This window comes from Macaca nemestrina, chromosome 4 (assembly GCF_043159975.1).
Source record: "Macaca nemestrina isolate mMacNem1 chromosome 4, mMacNem.hap1, whole genome shotgun sequence".
NCBI lineage: Eukaryota > Metazoa > Chordata > Mammalia > Primates > Cercopithecidae > Macaca > Macaca nemestrina.
This window is the reverse complement of record NC_092128.1, coordinates 96,984,037-97,004,722: the sequence shown is the minus strand read 5'-3', so window position 1 is coordinate 97,004,722 and position 20,686 is coordinate 96,984,037. Positions and strand designations below refer to the sequence as shown.

Sequence of the window (20,686 nt, the reverse complement as noted above, 5' to 3'; positions counted from 1 at the left end):
CGAGACCAATCTAGGCAACAAGGAGAGACCCTGTCTCTATTAAAACAAAAAAACAAAAATCCATAGAGCTACATACATAAGATTGGGACACTTTATGCATTTTACTGTACATATTATAGCCCAGTCTTTTTTCGTTTTTTGTGTGTTTTTTCTGAGACAGAGTCTTGCTTTGTCACCCAGGCTGGAGTGCAGTGGCATGATCTCAGCTCATTGCAACCTCCACCTCCCAGGTTCAAGAGATTCTTGTGCCTCAGCCTCCCAAGTAGCTGGAACTACAGACGCGTGCCACTACGCCCAGCTAATTTTGGTATTTTTAGTAGAGATGGGGTTTCCCCATGTTGGACAGCCTGCTCTCAAACTCCTGACCTCAAGGAATCCAACCACGTTGGCCTCCCAAAGTGCTGGGATTACAGGCGTGAGTCACCACAGACAATTATTTTGGTTTTTGGTTTATGGTTTGAGACAGGGTCTTGCTCTGTCGCCGGGGCTGAAGTGCGGAGGCGTGATCTTGGCTCACTGCAACCTCTGGCTCCCAGGCTCAAGGGATCCTCCCACCTCAGCCTCCTGAGTACGTAGGACCACAGGCACAGGCCACCATGCCCGTCTAGCCCAATTTTTAAAAGTTAAAAAACAAACCAAAACACTGCCTTTGAAAACGGGGAAGCCCAGCCTAGAGTTAAGGGATACAAGCAGGCTGGACTGCTGAGAAGAACCTGAAGCCAAAGATAAGGCTGAAATTAAAGATGTGAGAGCTAGCAAAGGACTTTCTGGAAAGATTCTCTGAAATAAATTGTTTTGTGCTTTCAACTTGGGCACGGTGAGCTAGGACCATGTTACTGTGTGAATGTGTGACTCGTGTGCAAATGTGTGCACACTCCCTAGACAGGCCCCTGTGCTGCTTCTCCACTTCATCAGCCTCACCAAGTGATAATGTGCACTGCACCACAGCAGACAGGGCAACAGGTACTGCCAAAGGAGGGACACTCAGCTGGGGCTGGCATGATGGCTGTCCTACCCTCCTCCCAGTCAGGGAGAGGCTCAGGGGGCTAGCATGGAGGCCTGGGAAGCCAGGCTGCAGGCAGAAGGGCCAGTCTTGCCTGTATTGTATGAAACCAAGCCCAGGCAACAAGTGGGGCAAACCTGAAACTAATGGCAGAAATTCCCCTGGGCTGCTACCTGAAGGGAGGAGAATTCAGGGATGAGTCAATGGAGTAGAAAAGCAGGAAGGCAGACTGGATGGAGACGGCTCCAAGCAAGGGGTGGGAGGCAGAGCCTGGGCGAATTCTGAGTCACGAGCTGTGGGTGGGAATGTGCTCCACAGCTGAGTCACTGGAACCCAAAATGAAGGCCATGCAGGGACCAGTGGTGGGAGTGGAGGAACAGGTACAGGAGGGTGGGCCTTTGTTATTTCATGAAACCTCCTCTAGCAACCCATGGGTTTATGGTTCGCGAATGAAGAACTAACCCGTGTGAGTCAAAACATGTGGGTTATTTATTTTTGGATTTGTGATGACATACCTCTTTCTGTTGTTCCGGAAACATCTTCAGCACAGGACACGATCAATCTGAAAAGTAAGATATCCACAATGGGTGATTTGCAACCTCCAAACTGGAGTGGATCCGCCGCTCATGGCCTCCCACCAAAATCCCCTGACAGAGCCCCCCACCCCACAGTCCCTGACACGTGAGCCTCTGCTCCTCCCACGCTGCCCTCTCCTGTTGGCAGGACCAAGGTGCACATCAGTCCACACCAGGGATGAGGAGTCTGGACCCCAACAAGTCCAAGGCAGCTGGATGACGACAGACCTTCAAACTGCAAGGCCAGCCAGTCAGGCGGAGGCTGGAGCCTTAGCAAATCGGGAAGGAAGCTAGAGATGCTGGGGAGCAGAAGCCATGCGCAGGGGGATGCTGGCTGGAAAAGACGCCCAGAGAGATCCACCACCAGAGGCAGCCCTGACGCTTTTACTGGAAGCTCAAACCTTCTGGGACCAGACCCTTCCTGTGACATTTAAATTATTCCAGAGGTCACACGAGAGATGGCATGGCCCTCAGCGGGGGAAAGTCAGGACCTTGACTCTGAGCTTCTGAGCAGTGCAGCCAGCCTGTCCTTTGACACCAGGCCCTGCATGTCTCTGGGGTTGTCAATTGTTCTTTAAACCCACTTGGTATGTAAGCTCATTAGATTTAACACCTGCTCCCTGCCAAAAACAAAAGGCAAATTTAAATCCCCTGCCTATATCCACACATACGTATTCTTACAACTGAGGGCGACTATGACTGCAGGTCTACTATTTGTCTTCACTTTGATAATATTAGTATGTGTCTGAACCCACTTTCCGGGTCCATATTATCCCCCACACGTATTCCCAGAGTCTCTATACTCATGTTTCTGGCACCATAGGGAACACAGGGAAGCAAGAACACAAGCTCTGCCTCCAGGGCCCTGTGGAGGTACAGACGAAAGACCCCACAGAGCCTCTGGAAGGGGAGAGTGAGCCACACCCAGGCAGCAGCAGGAAGCTTTCCAAGAACGTCCCTTTCCCCTAGAGCAGTCAGAGGACACATGAGAGGGAAGGAGAGAGCAGGGGATCTCAGTGTTCAAGGAAGAAAAGCAGGGCCTCCAAGGGAGCAACACCACCACCCACAGAGCCTGGTGAAAAGCGTGCCCTATGGTCCAGAGATCGTGACCAGGCCAGATCAGCTGGGGGACAGGGTTCTCAGAGGGTGCAGTCGCGTGGAATCGTGCCTGCCATAAAGATATGTCCATGTCCCGATCCACAGAACCTGTGAATGTGACTTTATTTGAAAAAAGGGTCTTTGCAGATATAATTAAGTTAAGAATCTCAAGGTAAGATCATCCTGGATGACTGGAGTGAACCCTAAATCTGATGGCAAGTGCCCATATAAGACAAAGAGAGGAGACACACACACAGAAGAACATGCGAAGACAAAGACGGAGGAGGGAGAGGGATGCAGTCCCCAGCCACAGAGCCCCTGGGGCTGGAAGAAGCAAGGCAGGATTCTCCCCTAGGGCCTCTGCAGGGGAGCACGGCTCTGCTGCCACCTGGATTTTGGACTTCCAGCATCCCAAATTGTAAGAGGTTCCAAATATCAAGTTTGTGGTAATTTATTGCCGCAGCTGTAAGAAGCTAGTCAAGAGGGGACTGGTGGAGATTGGGTTGGAAAGACAGACTGGGGTTGGAACTGGAGATTCTGTTCGGTCACTCTTCGTGGAGCTCCCGCTATGTGCCATGAGCTGGGGTGGAAGCGGGACACACGGTAGAGTACACAGCAGGCTTGGAGCTTTTGAGGCGACTTCCTAATTATAACGTGGAAATGACAGGAAAGGACGCCGTGTGATAGGAATGGAAAAACACACAACAGGGCTAAACCTGGAGGACATAGGCCAAATGAAATAAGTCAGTCACATAAAGACAGACACCGTATGATTCCACTTGTATGAAGTACCAAGGGCAGTCACATTCAGAGGCAAAGGCCGGGTGCGGTGGCTCACACCTGTAATCCCAGCACTTTGGTCAGCCAAGGCAAGCAGATCGCCTACCTGAGGTCAGGAGTTCAAGACCACCAGCCCGGCCAACAGGGCAAAACCCCATCTCTACCACAAATAAAAACTTATCCGGGTATGGTGGCACGCCTGTGGTCCCAGCTCCTCAGGAGGCTGAGGTAGAAGGATCACTTGAGCCTGGGAGGCAAAAGTTGCAGTTAGCTGAGATTGTGCTACTGTACTCCAGCTTGAGTGACAGACCCCATCTCAAAAAAAAAAAAATTCAGAGACAGAAAGTAGAAGGGTGGCTGCCAAGTATGGGAGGGAGAGGGGGTGGGGGGCAGCTGAGTGAGTACAGAGCTTCAGTTGTGCAAGATGAAAAGAGTTCAGGAGATCAACTGCACAACAATGTGAGCATCCTTCACGCCACTGAACTGTACACCTAAAAATGGACCAGATGGTACATTTTAGGTCGTGTGTTTTTTACAACTTAAAACAAAATTTTAAAGAATGGAGGGACTAAGTGGGAGTGGAGAGGGTTTACTGAGAAAATGGCACTTCCGCTGAGGCCTAAAGGATGGTGTGAGATAGCCAGGAAAGCAAAAGAGAAAAGGCCCTCTACACAGAAGGCCTGGGTCGTGCCAAGGGGAGGAGGCCAGGAGGAGGAGTGGTTCAAGTCCGGTTATCATGGGATTCCTGCACCAGAGCCAAGTTAGCTGGTGAGTTCCACCATCTCAGGATCTGTCCATGATTCCCGCACACATCGCATGCTCCACACAGCTGAACCTCTGCCCTCATACTTTCACCCTTTCCAGCCACCAGCAAACTCCCGCTCCTCTGCCAGGATTCTGCAAGGAAATCACTTCCCAGGCTCTCTGCCCCGTTACACAACCGCATGCTGTGCAGTCCCCTGGTGCCATTAACCTCGCTTGCATCATGATGTTTAGATACCCTCTGTCTCTCCTATTTGACTGAATTTCTCCAACAGGGTATAGCTGTGTTTCCTTGTGTAATTAAACTCCACAACTGTCCTGTGAGGATTTGAATATCCCCACTTCCCAAGTAAGAAAGCGGAAGGTCAGAGGGGTTAAGGTGCCCAAGGTCACACTATGAAAGAGTGTGAAAGCTCAAGTTTCACTGCAACCAAAGCCAGTCTGCTTCCCTAGGGTGGCCTTCCAATGCCACAAGCTGCCTCCAAGACTCTGTAATGTGAACAAATGGTTCAAAGTTGGGGTCTTAATTTTCCCCAAAGGGCTTAAGCTTTTCCCAGCCAGGCAGAACTTTGCACTTCTATCTAATAGGAGTCTGATAATTGGCCACTTTAAGATGCTATAGACCAAGTCCAACTATGAAGTAGGAAACTGGCCCCAGTGGCTCACACCTGTAATCTCAGCACTTTGGGAGGATGAGGTGGGCAGATCACTTGAGCCCAGGAGTTCAAGACCAGCCTGGATAACCTGGCAAAATGCTGTCTGTACAAAAAATACAAAAATTAGCTGGGCATGGTAGCATGCGCCTGTGGTCCCAGCTACTTGGGAGGCTGAGGTGGGAGGGCTGCTTGAGCCCAGGAGGTCAAGGCTGTGGTGAGCCATGATCATGCCACTGCACTCCAGCCTAGGTGACAGTGAGACCCTGTCTCAAAATATAAAAGTAAAATAAAATAAAAAAGAAAACACGAAACTTGAGAAAGTTGAAAGCAGTTTTAACCAGTTTCAACAAGTTGTTCCAAAACATCACAGTGAACTATCATGGTCAACCTCTAATACTGTAAATCTGTACAGTGAAAATGGTGGTGGGCAGGGGGAGATCATTTCATTTTCTAACCTCTATACACTTCCATATTGTCTGAATTTTTCTAGTAACACATTAAACTTTTTAAAGTAATAATTATTTTAAATACAGTAAATAGCATAATGCTCTCAGAATAAATAATAATTTTGACATAAATTATTTTTATTTCATGTAAAATAAATAGCAAATTCACATGTATTAAAAGATGCTACCTTTATAACACAAGAGAAAGTATCATTTGGTACTAGACCTTGCCATGGCATTTACTGGTGGGGAGAAGGAAATTCAATGATAGCACAATTGTATGGTTTGAGATAAAAGGGCAACTGTCTATAATTTAGCAAACTAAAGCTGCCAATCAAAAATTGCTCCCTGAGGCCAGGCGCAGTGGCTCACTCCTGTAATCCCAACACTTTGGGAGGCTGAGGTGGCCAGATCACCTGAAGTCAGGAGTTTGAGACCAGCCCGGCAAACATGGTGAAACCCCGTCTCTACTAAAAATACAAAAATCAGCCAGGTGTGGTGGCGCATGCCTGTAATCCCAGCTACTCGGGAGGCTGAGGCAGGAGAATCACTTGAACTTCGGAGATGGAGATTGCAGTGAGCCGAGATCGTGCCATTGCACTCCAGCCTTGGCAACAAGAGCGAGACTGCATCAAAAGGAAAGAAGGAAGGGAGGGAGGGAGGGAGGAAGAAAGAAAAGAAAGAAATTGCTCCCTGACAAAACTATGCCCTTTAGGTAAGTTGGAAATTTTTAGATTTGTATAGATAGATTTCCAAACTCCCCGGACTAGCTTATGCGTCTGTCATAATAATGCACATAGAGGGCTGGGTGTGGTGGCTCACGCCTGTATTCCCAGCACTTTGGGAGGCTGAAGTAGGTGGATCATTTGAGGTCAGGAGTTCAAGACCAGCCTGACCAATATGGTGAAACCCTGTTTCTACTGAGAATACAAAAATTAGCCGGACATGGTGGCATACACAGCTACTCGGGAGGCTGAGACAGGAGAACTGCTTGAACCCGGGAAGCCAAGGTTGCAGTAAGCCAAGATCGCGCCACTGCATTCCGACCTGGTCAACAGAGCGAGACTCCATCTCAAAAAACAAAAAAAAAATGCACATAGAAAATTCTTGTCTCACTGAAATACTGTTATGCCAAGTCTGGATATCTGCCTCCCGGTGATAGGCTGTCTCCAGAGTATTCTCTCTCTCCTCCACCAATGAAGAACCCCCATCACACCTAGATGGCCACCCATTCTCCTTCTCTCTTACCTTCATTGTAAGAATTATTATTTTTATTTTATTTCATTTTTTTAGAAACCGGGTCTCATTGTCACTCAGGCTGGTGTGCAGTGGCACAATTACAGCTCACTATTGCCTCAGATTCCTAGGCTCAAGTGATCCTCCCACCTCAGCCTCCCTAGCAGCTGAGACTACAGGAACAAGCCACCTTGCCTAATTTTTTACATTTTTGTAGAGACAGGATATCCCTATGTTGCCCAGGCTGGTCTCAAACTCCTGGCCTCAAGCCATCCTCTTGCCTCAGCCTCCCAAAGTGCTCGAAAACAGGTATGAGTCACCGCACCCTGCCCATTCCAAGAATTATTAAATCTCACTATCAAGCTGGGTGTGGCTTGGTTTCCACATTATTTGAACTTTTCATTTAAAAACAAAAAATCAGCCAGGGATGGTGGTGCACACCTGTAGTCCTAATGACTCAGGAGGCTAAGGTGGGAGGATCCCTTCAGCCTAGGTTAGGCTGCAGTGAGCTATTTGCACCACTACACTCCAGCCTAGATAGCACAGTGAGACTCTGTCTCTAAAATAAATGAAAAAAGATAAAATCTCACAACCATATCAAACAACAGGAATGATTTCTCAAACCTGCTGGCAACATTACAGCTGGATACACACAAGCAGCAGACACATGGGTTATCCCCTTCCTGGGAAACATGGCAGTTCTGAAGACTCATCTAAGAGACTTGTGTGTCTCTTCACAACCCCACTGCCCTGAGAGCACGGTACACAGATCTGCCCAAACCAAAAACTCGAGGAGAAAGCTTCTTCTATTTTCTACCCTAGAATATTTTTTCTATAAAATGCAGAATGTCTATGAAGCAAAGATAAAATTCTATAAAGCACCACTCGGCAATCTTTTTGTGTAGAGGGTCAGACGGTAAATATTTGAGGCTTTGAAAGCCACAGGGTCTCTGCACCTCTGACTCAAGTCTGCAGTGCATAGTGAAAAGGCACTCACAGATGCCTAACTGAATGAACATGGTTGGGTTCCAGTTAAACTTTATCTACAAAAACTGGTGGCAGTAGTTTGCAGACCCCCACTACAGAGCAAGCCACTACTGTGCCTTCAATACTTACATATTATATCTTAATAATACCTTTCTGAGGTCAACAGGCCAAAACATTTGCAATAGTAGGCTTGGTCTATATGCCTATGGGAGATCTCACTGATAAGTAAACTACTGACCAAAAGTTTGTGGACTATCTAGGTGAAGAGAAAGGATCACATATTTTTTCAAATGATGAAATAAGAAATAACAAGTATGGTTCATATCATGATTTAAAATAAAAATGGCAAAGACTTTTTCTAAATCTTTAGATCAGGTGCTCCCTGATTCATGAATCACTAATAAAAGCCAATTTAATTTTTAAACAAAATTTTTTGTAACTTCTTCTTTTGACAGGATCAAAGTCTCAGAACCAACTGTTTATTAAAAAAAAAAAAAAAAAAATTCGGCCAGGTACGGTGGCTCACGCCTGTAATCCCAGTACTTTGGGAGGCCGAGGCAGGTAGATCACAAGATCAGGAGTTTGACACCAGCCTGGCCAATATGGTGAAACCCTGCTTCTTCTAAAAATACAAAAATTAGCCAGGCATGGTGGTGGGCACCTATAATCCCAGCTACTCGGGAGGCTGAGGCAGGAGAATCGCTTAAAGCTGGGAGGCGGAGGTTGCACAGTGAGCTGAGATCGTGCCACTGCACTCCAGACTGAGTGACAGAGTGACACTCCATCAAAAAAAAAAAAAAAAAAAAAGATCAAGCTCAACAACAACAATGAAAACTACCTGTACCCTAAATGCCTGACTTCACCACTGTGCAACCTGGCATGTAACAAAATTGCACTTGAACCCCATAAATTTGTACAAATAAAAAATCTGATTTAAAAAATATGCAAGACCAGGCACATGCCTGTAATCCCAGCACTTTGGGATGCTGAGGTGGGAGGATCACTTGAGCTCAAAGTTTGAGACCAATCTGGGCAGCATGGCAAAATCCTGAAACCGACTCTGCGAAATTATAACTGAGGAAATTATGGCAGTGAAAGAAATCAGACCTAACTGACTCCATCTTGCTTATAATCCTTAAGATGTCCTTGTTCATTCCTGGGCATAAAGCTGAACTAACTCTGGGAAGGAAATCAATTCATGGTTTGACTCTGAAATAAAATTGATAACAGCCCTTTCCCGAAAAGAGCCCTTTCTTGCCTGGGTTCCAGTCTGCCTTGGCAGGACTAACAAACTAGCTACAAGATTAGAAATTACAATTTAGGGGTCATGTAGTCTCTGGCTCCAAGGGTCTGAACCTTCCCAAATTGCTCCTGGGGATAACACAGTTATTGTAAAACCTAAGATCCGTGCTTTAGATATTTAGCAGTCCCTGCAACTGCACTCGAAGGATCAGCTGATACCACCCAGAGTAGTAATCTGGCTCAACCAGTTCTGCCATCCCACCCAGGCACAGAAGACAGCAAGAAAACCTCATTTTGACCCTGCTATGATTCCATCTCCGACCTGACCAATCAGCACTCCCTACTTCCTAAGCTCCTACCTACCAAATTGTCTTTAAAAACTCTGATCCAGCTGGGAGCGGTGGCTCACGCCTGTAATCCCAGCACTTTGGGAGGCCGAGGCTGGCAGATCACAAGGTCAGAGATCGAGACCATCCTGGCTAATATGGTGAAACCCCGTCTCTACTAAAAACACAAAAAATTAGCCAGGTGTGGTGGTGGGTGCCTGTAGTCCCAGCTACTCGAGAGGCTGAGGCAGGAGAATGGCATGAACAGAGATTGCACCACTGCACTCCAGCCTGGACAACAGAGCGAGACTCAGTCTCAAAAAAAAAAAAAAAAGAAAGAAAAGAAATAAAACAACAACAACTCTGGTCTCCCACACAGCGGGGTCTGTGTAAATTACTCTTTTGCCATTGCAATTCCCGTCTTGATAAATTGGCTCTGTCTAGGCAGCAGGCAAGGTGAACTCATTGGGAGGTTACAATTCCACCTCTACAAAATACACAAAGATTAGCCAGACATGGTAACACGTGCCTGAAGTCCCGGCCACTCGGGAGGCTGGTGTGGGAGAGCTGCTTGGGCCAGGGAGGCAGAGGTTGCAGTGAGCCAAGATCATGCCACTGCACTCCAGCCTGGGTGACAGAGTGAGACTCTGTCTCACCAAAAAAAAAGAAAAAAAGTACAAAGAAATTGATAGACATTTCTCCAAAGATGACATGCAAATGGCCAATAAACATATGAAAACATGCTCAACATCACTAATCCACAATGAGAAATCAACTCACACCCATTAGGATAGCTACATTAGGATACATCCAAGAAACAAAAAACAAAAAAAAACAAAAAAGCACTGATGAGGATGTGGAGAAATCAGAACGCTTCTGTTGGCAGCAATGTAAAATGGTGCAGCTGCTACGGAAAACAGTATAGCCGTTCCTCAAAAAATTACAAACAGAAAACTACCACATGATCCAGGAATCCCACTTCCAGATATCCATCCAAAAGAACGGAAAGCAGGCTCTCAAAGAGCTATTTGTGGGTCCACATCCACAGCAGTATTATTCACAATAGCCAAGAGGTGGAAGTAACCTAAGTGTCCATCAATGAAATGTAATGGATGAGCAAAACGTGGTCTCTCCATACAATGGGTCCCATTCAACCTTAAAAAGGAAGGAAATTCTGCCACATGCTACAAAGGAGGATGAACCTTAAGGACATTATGCTAAATGAAATAATCCAATCATAAAAAGACAAATCCTTTATTATTCCAGTTACATGAGGTTTTCAAGGAAATTAAATTCATAGAGACAGAAAGTAGAATGGTGGTTGCCAAGGGCTAGAGGAAAGGGGAAATGGAGCATTTAAGGGGGAAATAGAACATTCTTGTGTACTGATACAGAGTTTCAGTTTGTGAATGAAAAAGATGTAGAGATCTGTTGTACAACAATGTGAATATGCTTAACGCTACTGAAGTGTACATTTAAAAACTGGTAAGATCTATACACTAGTACATGTGAAAAAATAATAAAAATGGGTAAGACTGCAAATTTCATGTGTTTCTTACCACAATTAAAGTTTTTGAAAGAAGGTCAATAATCTACTTAAATGTTTAATCTTGCTATTAACAGAAGTGCAAATAAAAACAAGTACAGTATTTTTTTCTTTAAAATTAGAAATTTATTTAATCATATCCACTGCTGGCAAGGATCATGAGAAATGGGAACTAACTACTGTTGGTAGGCATGTGAGCTATTTCAATATTTCTGAAAGATAATTTGGTCATATATTTCAAAAGCAACAATATAAATTGTTTATATTCTTTAACTCAATAATTTGACCTCTGGGAACTCAACCTAAAAAAAATCAGTGCTACATGTGCAAAATATTTGTACAGGAAAGAATGTTCAAAATGTAGTTTTTTTAAGAAACAATCAAAGAAAATGGAACCCTAAACATCCATAAGCAGAGTCAAAAAAAATGAATTATGTTCCATCTGCATAACAGACTACATCATAGCCATTATAAATTGTTATAAAAGAATATTAAATGATCGGGGCTGTTCAAACAGTATTGTTGATTTTTTGTTGTTGTTATTTTTTGAGACAGTCTCGCTCTGTCGCCCAGGCTGGAGTGCTATGGCACAATCTCAGCTCACTGCAACCTCCACCTCCTAGGTTCAAGGGATTTTCCTGCCTCAGCCTCCCCAGTAGGTGGGACTACAGGCGTGCACACCAAGCCTGGCTAATTTTTTTTGTATTTTTAGTAGAGACGGAGTTTCACCATATTGGCCAGGCTGGTCTTGAACTCTTGACCTCAAGTCATCCACCCACTTCAGCCTCTCAAAGTGTTGGGATTAAAGGCATGAGCCACTATGCCCGGCCTCAAACAGTAATATTAAGTTATTTTTTAAAGTACATATATATTTTTCTTATTTATTTAAGAACTGGAGCTTATACACAACAAAGTTAAAAATTAACAGTGGTCATTTCTGGGTGGTAGGATTATGACTGATTTTTACTTCCTTTTTTTTTTCTGTATTTCCCCAAAAGATTACAGTGCATTTGTTACTTTTAAAGTTTAAGAACAACACAGGTTTTTCAAAAGAAAGTAAAACCTAATGTGCTCTGTTACTTTTATTATTCCCTCCCCACAAAAAACAAACAGCAATCAAGTTAATTTCACTGTTTCATTTCCTCCCACATGTTCAGCTATTTTTCTATTCAAATAAAAAAATCACTGACTCCTTACTTTCATCTCTTAAGAATATTCCATCTGTGAGGTTATTTTAAATTCAATGTCATGTGCCAAGTTTTCCCGTATCTGCTCTCAATATTACCTATGCCCTTGGCTCTGCACTGGACACATCTGTGGTGGTGCCAGGGCCCTCCCAGATTTGCTGGGAAGAGCCTACCAAGGTCCTGCTCCTAGGGCAGATCTACGGGCAGCCAGCTCTCATGACCCTCCCCAGACACAGTAGGGAGGATCAGGGATGGAATGGATGTCGGACTCGAAAGAAGCCAGTCAACAGGTTAGAGGGTGCCTAGGGCACAGCCTGGCACAAAAAGACGAAAGCGCTGGGCAATGGCTCCCTCCTGGTACTTGAACTAGAAAATATTACTACATTTGGTGGTTCTTTAAGAATGGAGCCTGGAAAGTGATGAAAGAGAAACTGGAGAGATAATGACATCACAGCTGGGGTTCTGAGGGACCAGAGGTTCTTGTGTTATACTCGTATAACACAAGTAAATATGAGCCATGATGTAGATAAAAGATACTAAAGGCCACAGAAATTGGCCACCAGGCAAGCTGAATCACAGGAGCCAGCTTCTGTTGCTCAAATCTGCAGGGCTGCCTGGGGCCACTTTCCCAGTGGCTTCAGTGTCCAGCATCTCTGAGGTTCCCTATGCACAGTGTCCTTAGCATAAGCACCCCTTTACTCAAGGTGGCTTGAAGGTGACCCCAGTTTGGGCAATCAAAGGAACTCAAACAAAAATAAAAAGAAATTAGAGCTGCACCAAAACATGAAAGCTGGGCTGAAGGCAGGCAGGCGTACACTTTCGGGGAGGGCCCATAGAGCGAGCAGAACCATCTGCAAACCAGGCCCAAACTGTCTCCCTCAGTCCCAGATTAGAACTAGAAAAGGCAAACCAAGATGGAAAAACAGCAGAACTCTGATACTCAGTTAAAGTTAGAAACACAAATAAAATTGCATTTAAGTTTTTCCACCATTCATCACAAAAGAAAAAAAAGAGGATATGACAACACATCTTTTTTTAAAGTTTATTAGCAATCTAAAAAAATACTGATTCATAGGACATAAATCAAAGAAACCACTAACTTGCTAATCTCTATGACACAGAAATTCCACTTATGGTCATGAACTTGATAGTAGGCCAAATTTAGGGTTTAAAATCCAAGAAACAAACAAACAAACAAAACTGAAGTTTAACCTCACAATTATTTGAATGTCATTTTGGAAAAGTGCTACCTGAGACAGAGACACTGAGAACATACCTGCATATGCATGTTAGCCCTGACTCCACCTCCCTTTGTACTCACACTAAGAAGTATCCCAGTTACTAAACAGAATAAAAGGAAAGAAGCTGTGAAAAATGACATGAGAGAAGGGAAATGACCACTGGCATAGGTGCTTCCTAACTCATACTGTGACATCCTCTCTCTTCAAAAACTGCCCTTAAATGTTTGAGGTGATGGATATCCCAGTTACTCTGATCTGATCATTACACGTTGTACAGATGTATCAAAATGCTACATGTACCTCAAAAATACATATAACTACGACATAGCAAGTTTAAAAAGACAAAAACCAAAAAACTGTCTTGACCTCCCAAGCCAAATCCAAAAGCATTTTTCCCACTTCCCACTTTTACCAAGATCTTTTGGAACATCAGATAAATCTCAGAAGCTGGGGGAGTGGTATTAGTGATTTAAATATTAGTGTTAATTATTCCAATCAGATTGCCTTTCTATTAACCAAGAGCTATCTTCAGCTACTCACTCATCAGTCATCCCTTACCACCACACAGGGTTTGGATTAGGATGGGGAAAGGGGGAAATCATTGGTAGCTGGGTGCATGGAGTTCTTTGAAAGCTGATGTATTCCTCGATGCCTTGCCCCAGGATTGTGAAAAACCTGAGAACACAACCTCCTGAATAACAGCAGAAAATGCCCTGCCCTCTTTCCTGCCAACAAAATGTTTTTTCAATTCTACTCACTCTACCCCTTCACCTGATAAGAGTAAGAAGTACTATCACAACTTCCCATCAAAGTACTACCTAAATATAGCATCAAAAGAATAAAATACCTAGAATTACATTTAACAAAAGAAGTACAAAATATATACTCTGAAAACCACAAAACATTGTTGGAAAAAATTAAGAGATTAAAATAAACATACCATGTTCATGAACTGGAATACAATTTAACATCTTAAAATGGCAGTACTGCCCAAAGTGATCTATGGATTCAAGCACGATCACTATCAGAATCCCAGATGACTTCTCTGTACAAACTGACCAGCTATTTTAAAACTCACAGGAATTGCAAGAGACTTCAAATAGCCAAAACAATCCTGAAAAAGAAGAATAAAGTAGGAGGGCTCCCACTTCCCAATTTCAAAACTTACTACAAAGCAACGGCACTCAAGGCATTGTGGTACTGGCATAAGTATAAACAAACAGATCAAAGGAACAGAATTGACAGTCCAGAAATAAACCTATGGGTAGTCAACTGATTTCCCCAATAAGGGCACCAAAACCACTCAATGGGGAAAGAATCATCCTTTCAACAAATGGTGCTGGGACAAGTAGATAGCCACAGGCAAAAAAATGAAGTTGAGCTCCTACTTTATACCACATACAAAAATTAACTGAAAATGGATCAAATACCATTTCGTAAGAGCAAAAAACTATAGAAGAAAACACAGCAGTTAGTCTCCATGGCCTTGGATTTGGCAAAGGATTCTTCGATATGGCACCGAAAGCATGAGCAACAACAAAAAAATAGGTAAATTAGACTTCATAAAAATTTAAAACTTCTGTGCTTCAAATGCCACCATCAGAGACAACCCACAGAATGAGAAAATATTTGCATATCATATATCTAAGGGACTGTGTCTAAACTATATAAAGAACTCTTACGACTTAATAATAAAAACACAAATTACCCCACTCAATAACAAGCAAAGGATCCTGAACAATTTCTCCAAGGAAGATATACCAATGGTGAAGAAGCAAATGAAAAGATGCTTGATATAATTAGTCACAGGAGAAATTCAAATCTAAACCATGGTAAGATACCACTCTACTCCTACTAGTCTGGTTAGAATTAAAAAGTCAAATAATAAAAAATGCTGGCAAGAAGGTAAAGAAATCAGAACCTTCATACACCACTGGGGGAAATAAAAAATTGTGCAGGCCTTTGGGAAAAGTCTGGCAGTTTCTCAAACAATTAAACATGTAGTCACCTTATGACTTGGCAATTCTACTCCGAGGTATATATCCAAGAGAAATAAAAACTTGTACATGACTATTCATAGCATCTTAATTAATAACAGTGAAAAAGTAGTAACAATCCAAATGCTTATCAACAGGCAAACAAAATGTGGTATATCTACTCAATGGAGTTACTAGTCAACAACATAAGGGAATGAAGTTCTGATACATGTTACAACTTGGATAAACCCTGAAAACATTACAATAAGTGAAAGAAGCCAGTCACAACAGCCCACATATCATATGACTCCATTCACATGAAAGTCCAGAACAGAAACTTGTACAGAGATGGAACATAGACTACTGGTTGCTTGCAGTTGGGACTAGGACTGGGACTGGAGGAAGAACTTAGTGGGTAGGGGAGAGACAGCCAAAGGGTACAGAGTTGTTGCTTTTTGAGGTCATGAAAATACTCTAAAAGTGACTGTGGTGATAGGTGCACATATCTGTGAATATACCTAAAACCACTGAGTTATGTGCATTTTATTTATATTTTATTTTATTTTATTTTATTTTATTTATTTTTTTGAGACACGGTCTAGCTTTGTCACCCAGGCTGGAGTGCAGTGTCACGAACACAGCTCACAGCAGCCTCAACCTCCCAGGCCCAAGTGATCCTCCTACCACAGTCCCTCAAGTTGGGGGTACTACAGGCATGGGCCACCATGCCTAGCTAATTTTTGTATTTTTTGTAGAGACAGGGTTTCACCATGTTGCCCACACTGGTCTGGAACTCCTGGGCTCAAGTGATGCATCTGCCTTGGCCTCGTGAAGTGCTGAGATTACAGGAGTGAGCCACTGCGCCCAGCCTGTATGCACATTTTAAAAGGGTAAATGTACTGTATGTGGATCATATATCAATAAAGCTGTTTTGTAAACATGCTACCTGAAACCCAAAGCCTAACCCATTTCTTTATGCTAATAAATCTTTTTTTTTTTTTTTTTTAGTTCTCTTTTTTTATTGGAGACAGGTCTCACTCTGCCACACAGGCTTCAGTGCAGTGGTGTGATCACAGCTCACTGCAGCCTCAACCTCCCAGGCTCAAGCAATCCTCCCACCTCAGCCTTCCAAGTAGCTGGGACTACAAGTGCATACTACCACGACCAGATAATTTTTAAGTTTTTTTGTAGAGACGAGGTTTTGCTCTGTTGTCCAGGCTGGTCTTGAATTTCAGGGCTCAAGGGATCCTCCTGCCTCGGCCTACCAAAGTATTGGGATTATAGATGTGAGCCGCCACGCTCAGCTTAGTTCTGTTTTTTAGAGAAAGGTCTTGCTATGTTGCCCAGCCTGGTCTCGAACTCCAGGCCTCAAGCGATTCTCCTGCCTCAGCCTCCCAAGTAGCTGAGACTACAGCTGCATGCCACTATGCCTGACCTAACCCATTTCATTCACAACCCTCATGTCCAAAACACCCTCCTACTCTAAGCCACAATGTCTGCCCAAGCTGAAGGGCCTCCAACAACATCCATCCTCTGGAGTTCTCTCATCTCTACCAGGATCTGACTCTGTCCTTCCTCCACCCTCTCCTCTTCCTTTTTTTTTTTTTTTTTGGCGGGGAGGGGAGGTGGGGGAGAGCTCTGTCACCCAGGCTGGAGGGCAGTGGCTCAATCTCAGCTCACTGCAAGCTCCGCCTCCCGGGTTCACGCCATTCTCTCCTGCCTCAGCCTCCCGAGTAGCTGGGACTACAGACGCCCGCCACCACGCCCGGCTAATTTTTTGTATTTTTAGTAGAGACGGGGTTTCACCGTGTTAGCCACAATGGTCTCTTTATTAGCCACGATGCTCTCTATATCCTGACCTCATGATCCGCCCGCCTTGGCCTCCCAAAGTGCTGGGATTACAGGCGTGAGCCACTGTGCCTGGCCCGGCTCGCCCTCTCCTCTTCTAACCCTTCCTTCCACTATGCCTCAGGAACTCAAGTCAGGGCTGCAAATGCCCCAATTCAAACCCATTTCAGCAACTTCATCTTAACTTCACCCTGGCTTCTCCACCTGCCCCTCCCTGATAACTCTCCCAAGTACCGGCTGCTCAATCCTCATGTGCTCCCCTCTATCCCAGGACCAGGAGAAAACCAAATTGTCCTGGTCACTGTTATCTCCAGACAATAACCTACCAAGAAGTACCTAGAACCTAGAGATGAAACCAACCTCCTCCTCCTCATTTCCTAGCAAGACCTGCTTCTCTCCAGCTTCCTGCTCCTCATGCCTGCGGCTTTGCTGACCCCTCCACACTGACTTCCCCACTTTTTCCTGACCTCCCACAAGGAGAGCCTTGATCATGAGTAAAGCCCTAACATTCTGGGCTCTTTCCTTAGCCTACCTCCTTCTTTCCTGTTACCTAACCCTCTGTTTATCAACCCCCATGTGGCCACAGCCCCGGCCATGAAATGTAAAGCTAGAAGTTCCCTCTGACCACCAGGGCCTGCCCTTCCTGATCTCACTTCCTCATTCTCACCCAAGCGGCTATTCCACTTGAATGAAACCACTAGAACCCTCACCCACCCTTCCCATCTCCCTCTGGACCTCCCATCCTTCCACTGTGTCACATTCCCTCCCTCTGCACTCTCAGCTCGCTGTCCCACTGCCACACCAGCCACTTGTATCTCAGGGCCCTGAACCTGGATCAACCTAACATTTGTCTCCCCCATTTTCTCTCCTGTGTCACCCACCACTGAAGAAAAATCCCACCACTTCTGTGACTGGCTCCATGACCAGGTTACAGTTTGCATCCTCCTCCCTTTGTAATACTGCGTTTATTGCCTGATGCCTTGTTCCTCAAGCAGGCACCTCAAGCAGGTACAAGGTATCAGGCAACAAACACCACATTACAAAGGGAGGAGGATGCAAACTAAGCAAATTAACACTTGTTGAGTGGGAATCCAGGGTTCAGGAGATAAGATCCCAGCAGACTCATCCCAGCAGCTTCAGACCTTTACTCTGCCCTCCAGCCTCTCACCTCTGCCTACCCCCTACTCTCTATTCCCTCAGTCAGCTGACAACCGTACCTTCCACTTTATCAAAACAGTAAGACCAGCGGGTGTAGTTCTTTATCTTGGTCCTCTGCCTCCTCGTAATCCACCCATATATTCACCCACTTTCCCTTAGTCTCAAAGCACCAAACTCCCCCATCTTCAGGATCTTTTCCCCTACCTCTTCCAAGGCCTTGGTCCATCAATTATCCCAACACTTAACTCCAACCTCTTCCTATTCACTAGGCCCTTCTTCCTTCCCCAACAAACAAGCTCAGGCTCCTCTGACCTCAGTGCTGACGACAGCCCTGGCAAATTCACTCAACTAGTATTTGTTGAGTACCAGTCTTCACTTACATAATAGTGAGAGAATACGAAGTAAACATGTAAGCAAATAAAAGAACAAGATAATGAGCAAGCTTAATGAGAAAAACAAAACTGGGTGATGTTTTTGAGAGTGACTACCAGGACTTGGTGAGGACTACTTCATATGTGGGTGGTCAGGGAAGGCTTCTCAGAGGAGGCGACTTTTGAGCTGAAACCTGACAGAAGAAAGGAAACCAGGGACAAAACTGTCTGGGGAAGGAACACTGCAGGAAGAGTGGGCAGCATGTGCCAAAGCCAAGGCCAAAAGAGCCTGGCATATCTGGAGAACAGAAGGAAGCTAGTGTGCTGGAGTGTGAGGGATGAGGGAGAGGATCTCAGAGAAAGAGACGTGGGCCTGGTCACGCCAGGCCTGTGGACCACAGTGAGGAATCTGGAAGCCACTGGGGCACTTTCAGCAGGTGCGTGACCTAACCTGACTTATGTTTTAACAGGATCCCTCTGGCTGCTGGGTGTGGAATAGACTGTAGGGGGGCCAAAGTAGAAGCAGGGAGATCTGTTTGGAGATGACTAATGGTGCAGGCCAGAGGTGATGGAGGTCCAGACAGAGAAGCAGCAGTGGACGTGTGTACAAGGGGAAGGAGGTATTGGCGTGTTTCCTCACTTATGCTTATCCAGTGGAGGGAAGAAAAATGAAGATGGGCAGCTACAAGGAGAGAGGAACCATAGCATGTTTCAAGAAGAATTATTTGTGAGACGTGTTGCAGGAGAAGAAGACAGACATTCCATGCAGCCTGAGGCCTGCAACGAGGCCCATGATGGGAAACAAGGCATTCTCCTCATTTGTGTACTGCCTACCCAAGGGCTGGCCTTGACGTGCACAGACAGTGGCATATTCTTGGTGGGGCACATGGGCAGTTTCAGTGGTGAGGCGTCACATGTGGCTTCTCAGCAGAAGCCACAGACTCCCTGTCGCCTTCCACTTTAATCAGGGCACTTCCCCAATGGGCCACTGGCAGCCCTCTTCCCTTCCACTCTACACTCATTCTCTGCTTTGGCTACTTCCACTCCCATATCATGTGTAAAAGTGTCCAGAATCAGAATTGCCTGTGAGGGTGGACTAGCCACCTCCTAGTGGTCTCTTCACGCAGACATTCTGCACATAACTCAAACTTACTGTGTCCAAACCAGGCTGGTGGCCACATGATACCTTCTCCCTGCCCTTCTACACCCTAGACAATTCTACTATATTCTGTGTTGCCCATTTTCATTAATGATGTCAGCATCCACATGGTAGCTCAAGCAAGAATCTTGGAAACTGTCATTGATTCCTTTCCAAACCCAACTGGTCAGCCAGCCCTTATAGTCCTCTCTCTGAACACCTCCTAAGTCCATTCCTGTCTCTCAACCTCCAGTGTCACTGGCCTAGTTCAAGCTCTCATCAGTTCTACTCTTGACTCTAGCTGGAAGAAGGGTACATTCCGTTGGTAGGGCCCAACATACCTAGCAAGTGGCTCACCTAAATGATTTTTGAATAAACAAGAAAAAGAATGTGGCCAGGTGTGGTGGCTCATGCCTGCAATCCCAGCACTGTGGGAGGCCAAAGTGGGCGGATCACAAGGTCAGGAGATCAAGACCATCCTGGCTAACACGGTGAAACCCCGTCTCTACTAAAAATACAAAAAATTGGCCGGGCATGGTGGCAGATGCCTGCAGTCCTAGCTAATCGGGAGGCTGAGGCAGGAGAATGGTGTGAACTTGGGAGGCAGAGCTTGCAGTGAGCCAAGATCGCGCCACTGCACTCCAGCCTGGGGGATACAGTGAGACTCCGTCTCCGGAAAAAAAAAAAAAAAAAAAAAAAAAAATGCATAAATGAATAAAATGAAGAAATGAGTGATGAAATCAATGAATAAACCAAAAAACAAATTTTTATGTGCAGAGACAAAGAAAATTAAAACATATTCAGCCTAATGGAGGAGATGCAACCAAGCAGGTACAAGCATCAGGCAACAAACATGGTGTTACAAAGGGAGGCAGATGCAAACCAAGGAAACTCACATTTGCTGAGCATCTACCAGTTGTCAAGTACTAAACCAGGCACTTCATAAACAGTGTACTTCTTGCACTCCAGATGAAGACACTAACATTCAAAGAAATAGAATAACTGTCCCACGTCATCTAACACAAAGTAGCAGGGTCCAGACTCAAACCTCGGTCAGTAGGCCACAAATCCTGTGTTGGCTAGTGGACATTTGCTTACTGGAAGGGTCGT

The 20,686-nt window shown here is 45.0% G+C and overlaps 1 protein-coding gene across 1 annotated transcript in view; it reads right to left on the bottom strand.

Moving 5' to 3' along the window:
* The window catches only part of LOC105475733 (sorting nexin 10), an 84,179-nt gene that overhangs the window by 25,835 nt on the left and 37,658 nt on the right, over positions 1–20,686 (bottom strand). The window contains exon 2 of the mRNA XM_011731221.3: positions 1,519–1,565. Coding sequence (XP_011729523.2) covers positions 1,519–1,542 — 24 coding nt within the window. The 5' untranslated portion in view covers positions 1,543–1,565. The remainder of the gene's footprint in view (positions 1–1,518; positions 1,566–20,686) is intronic.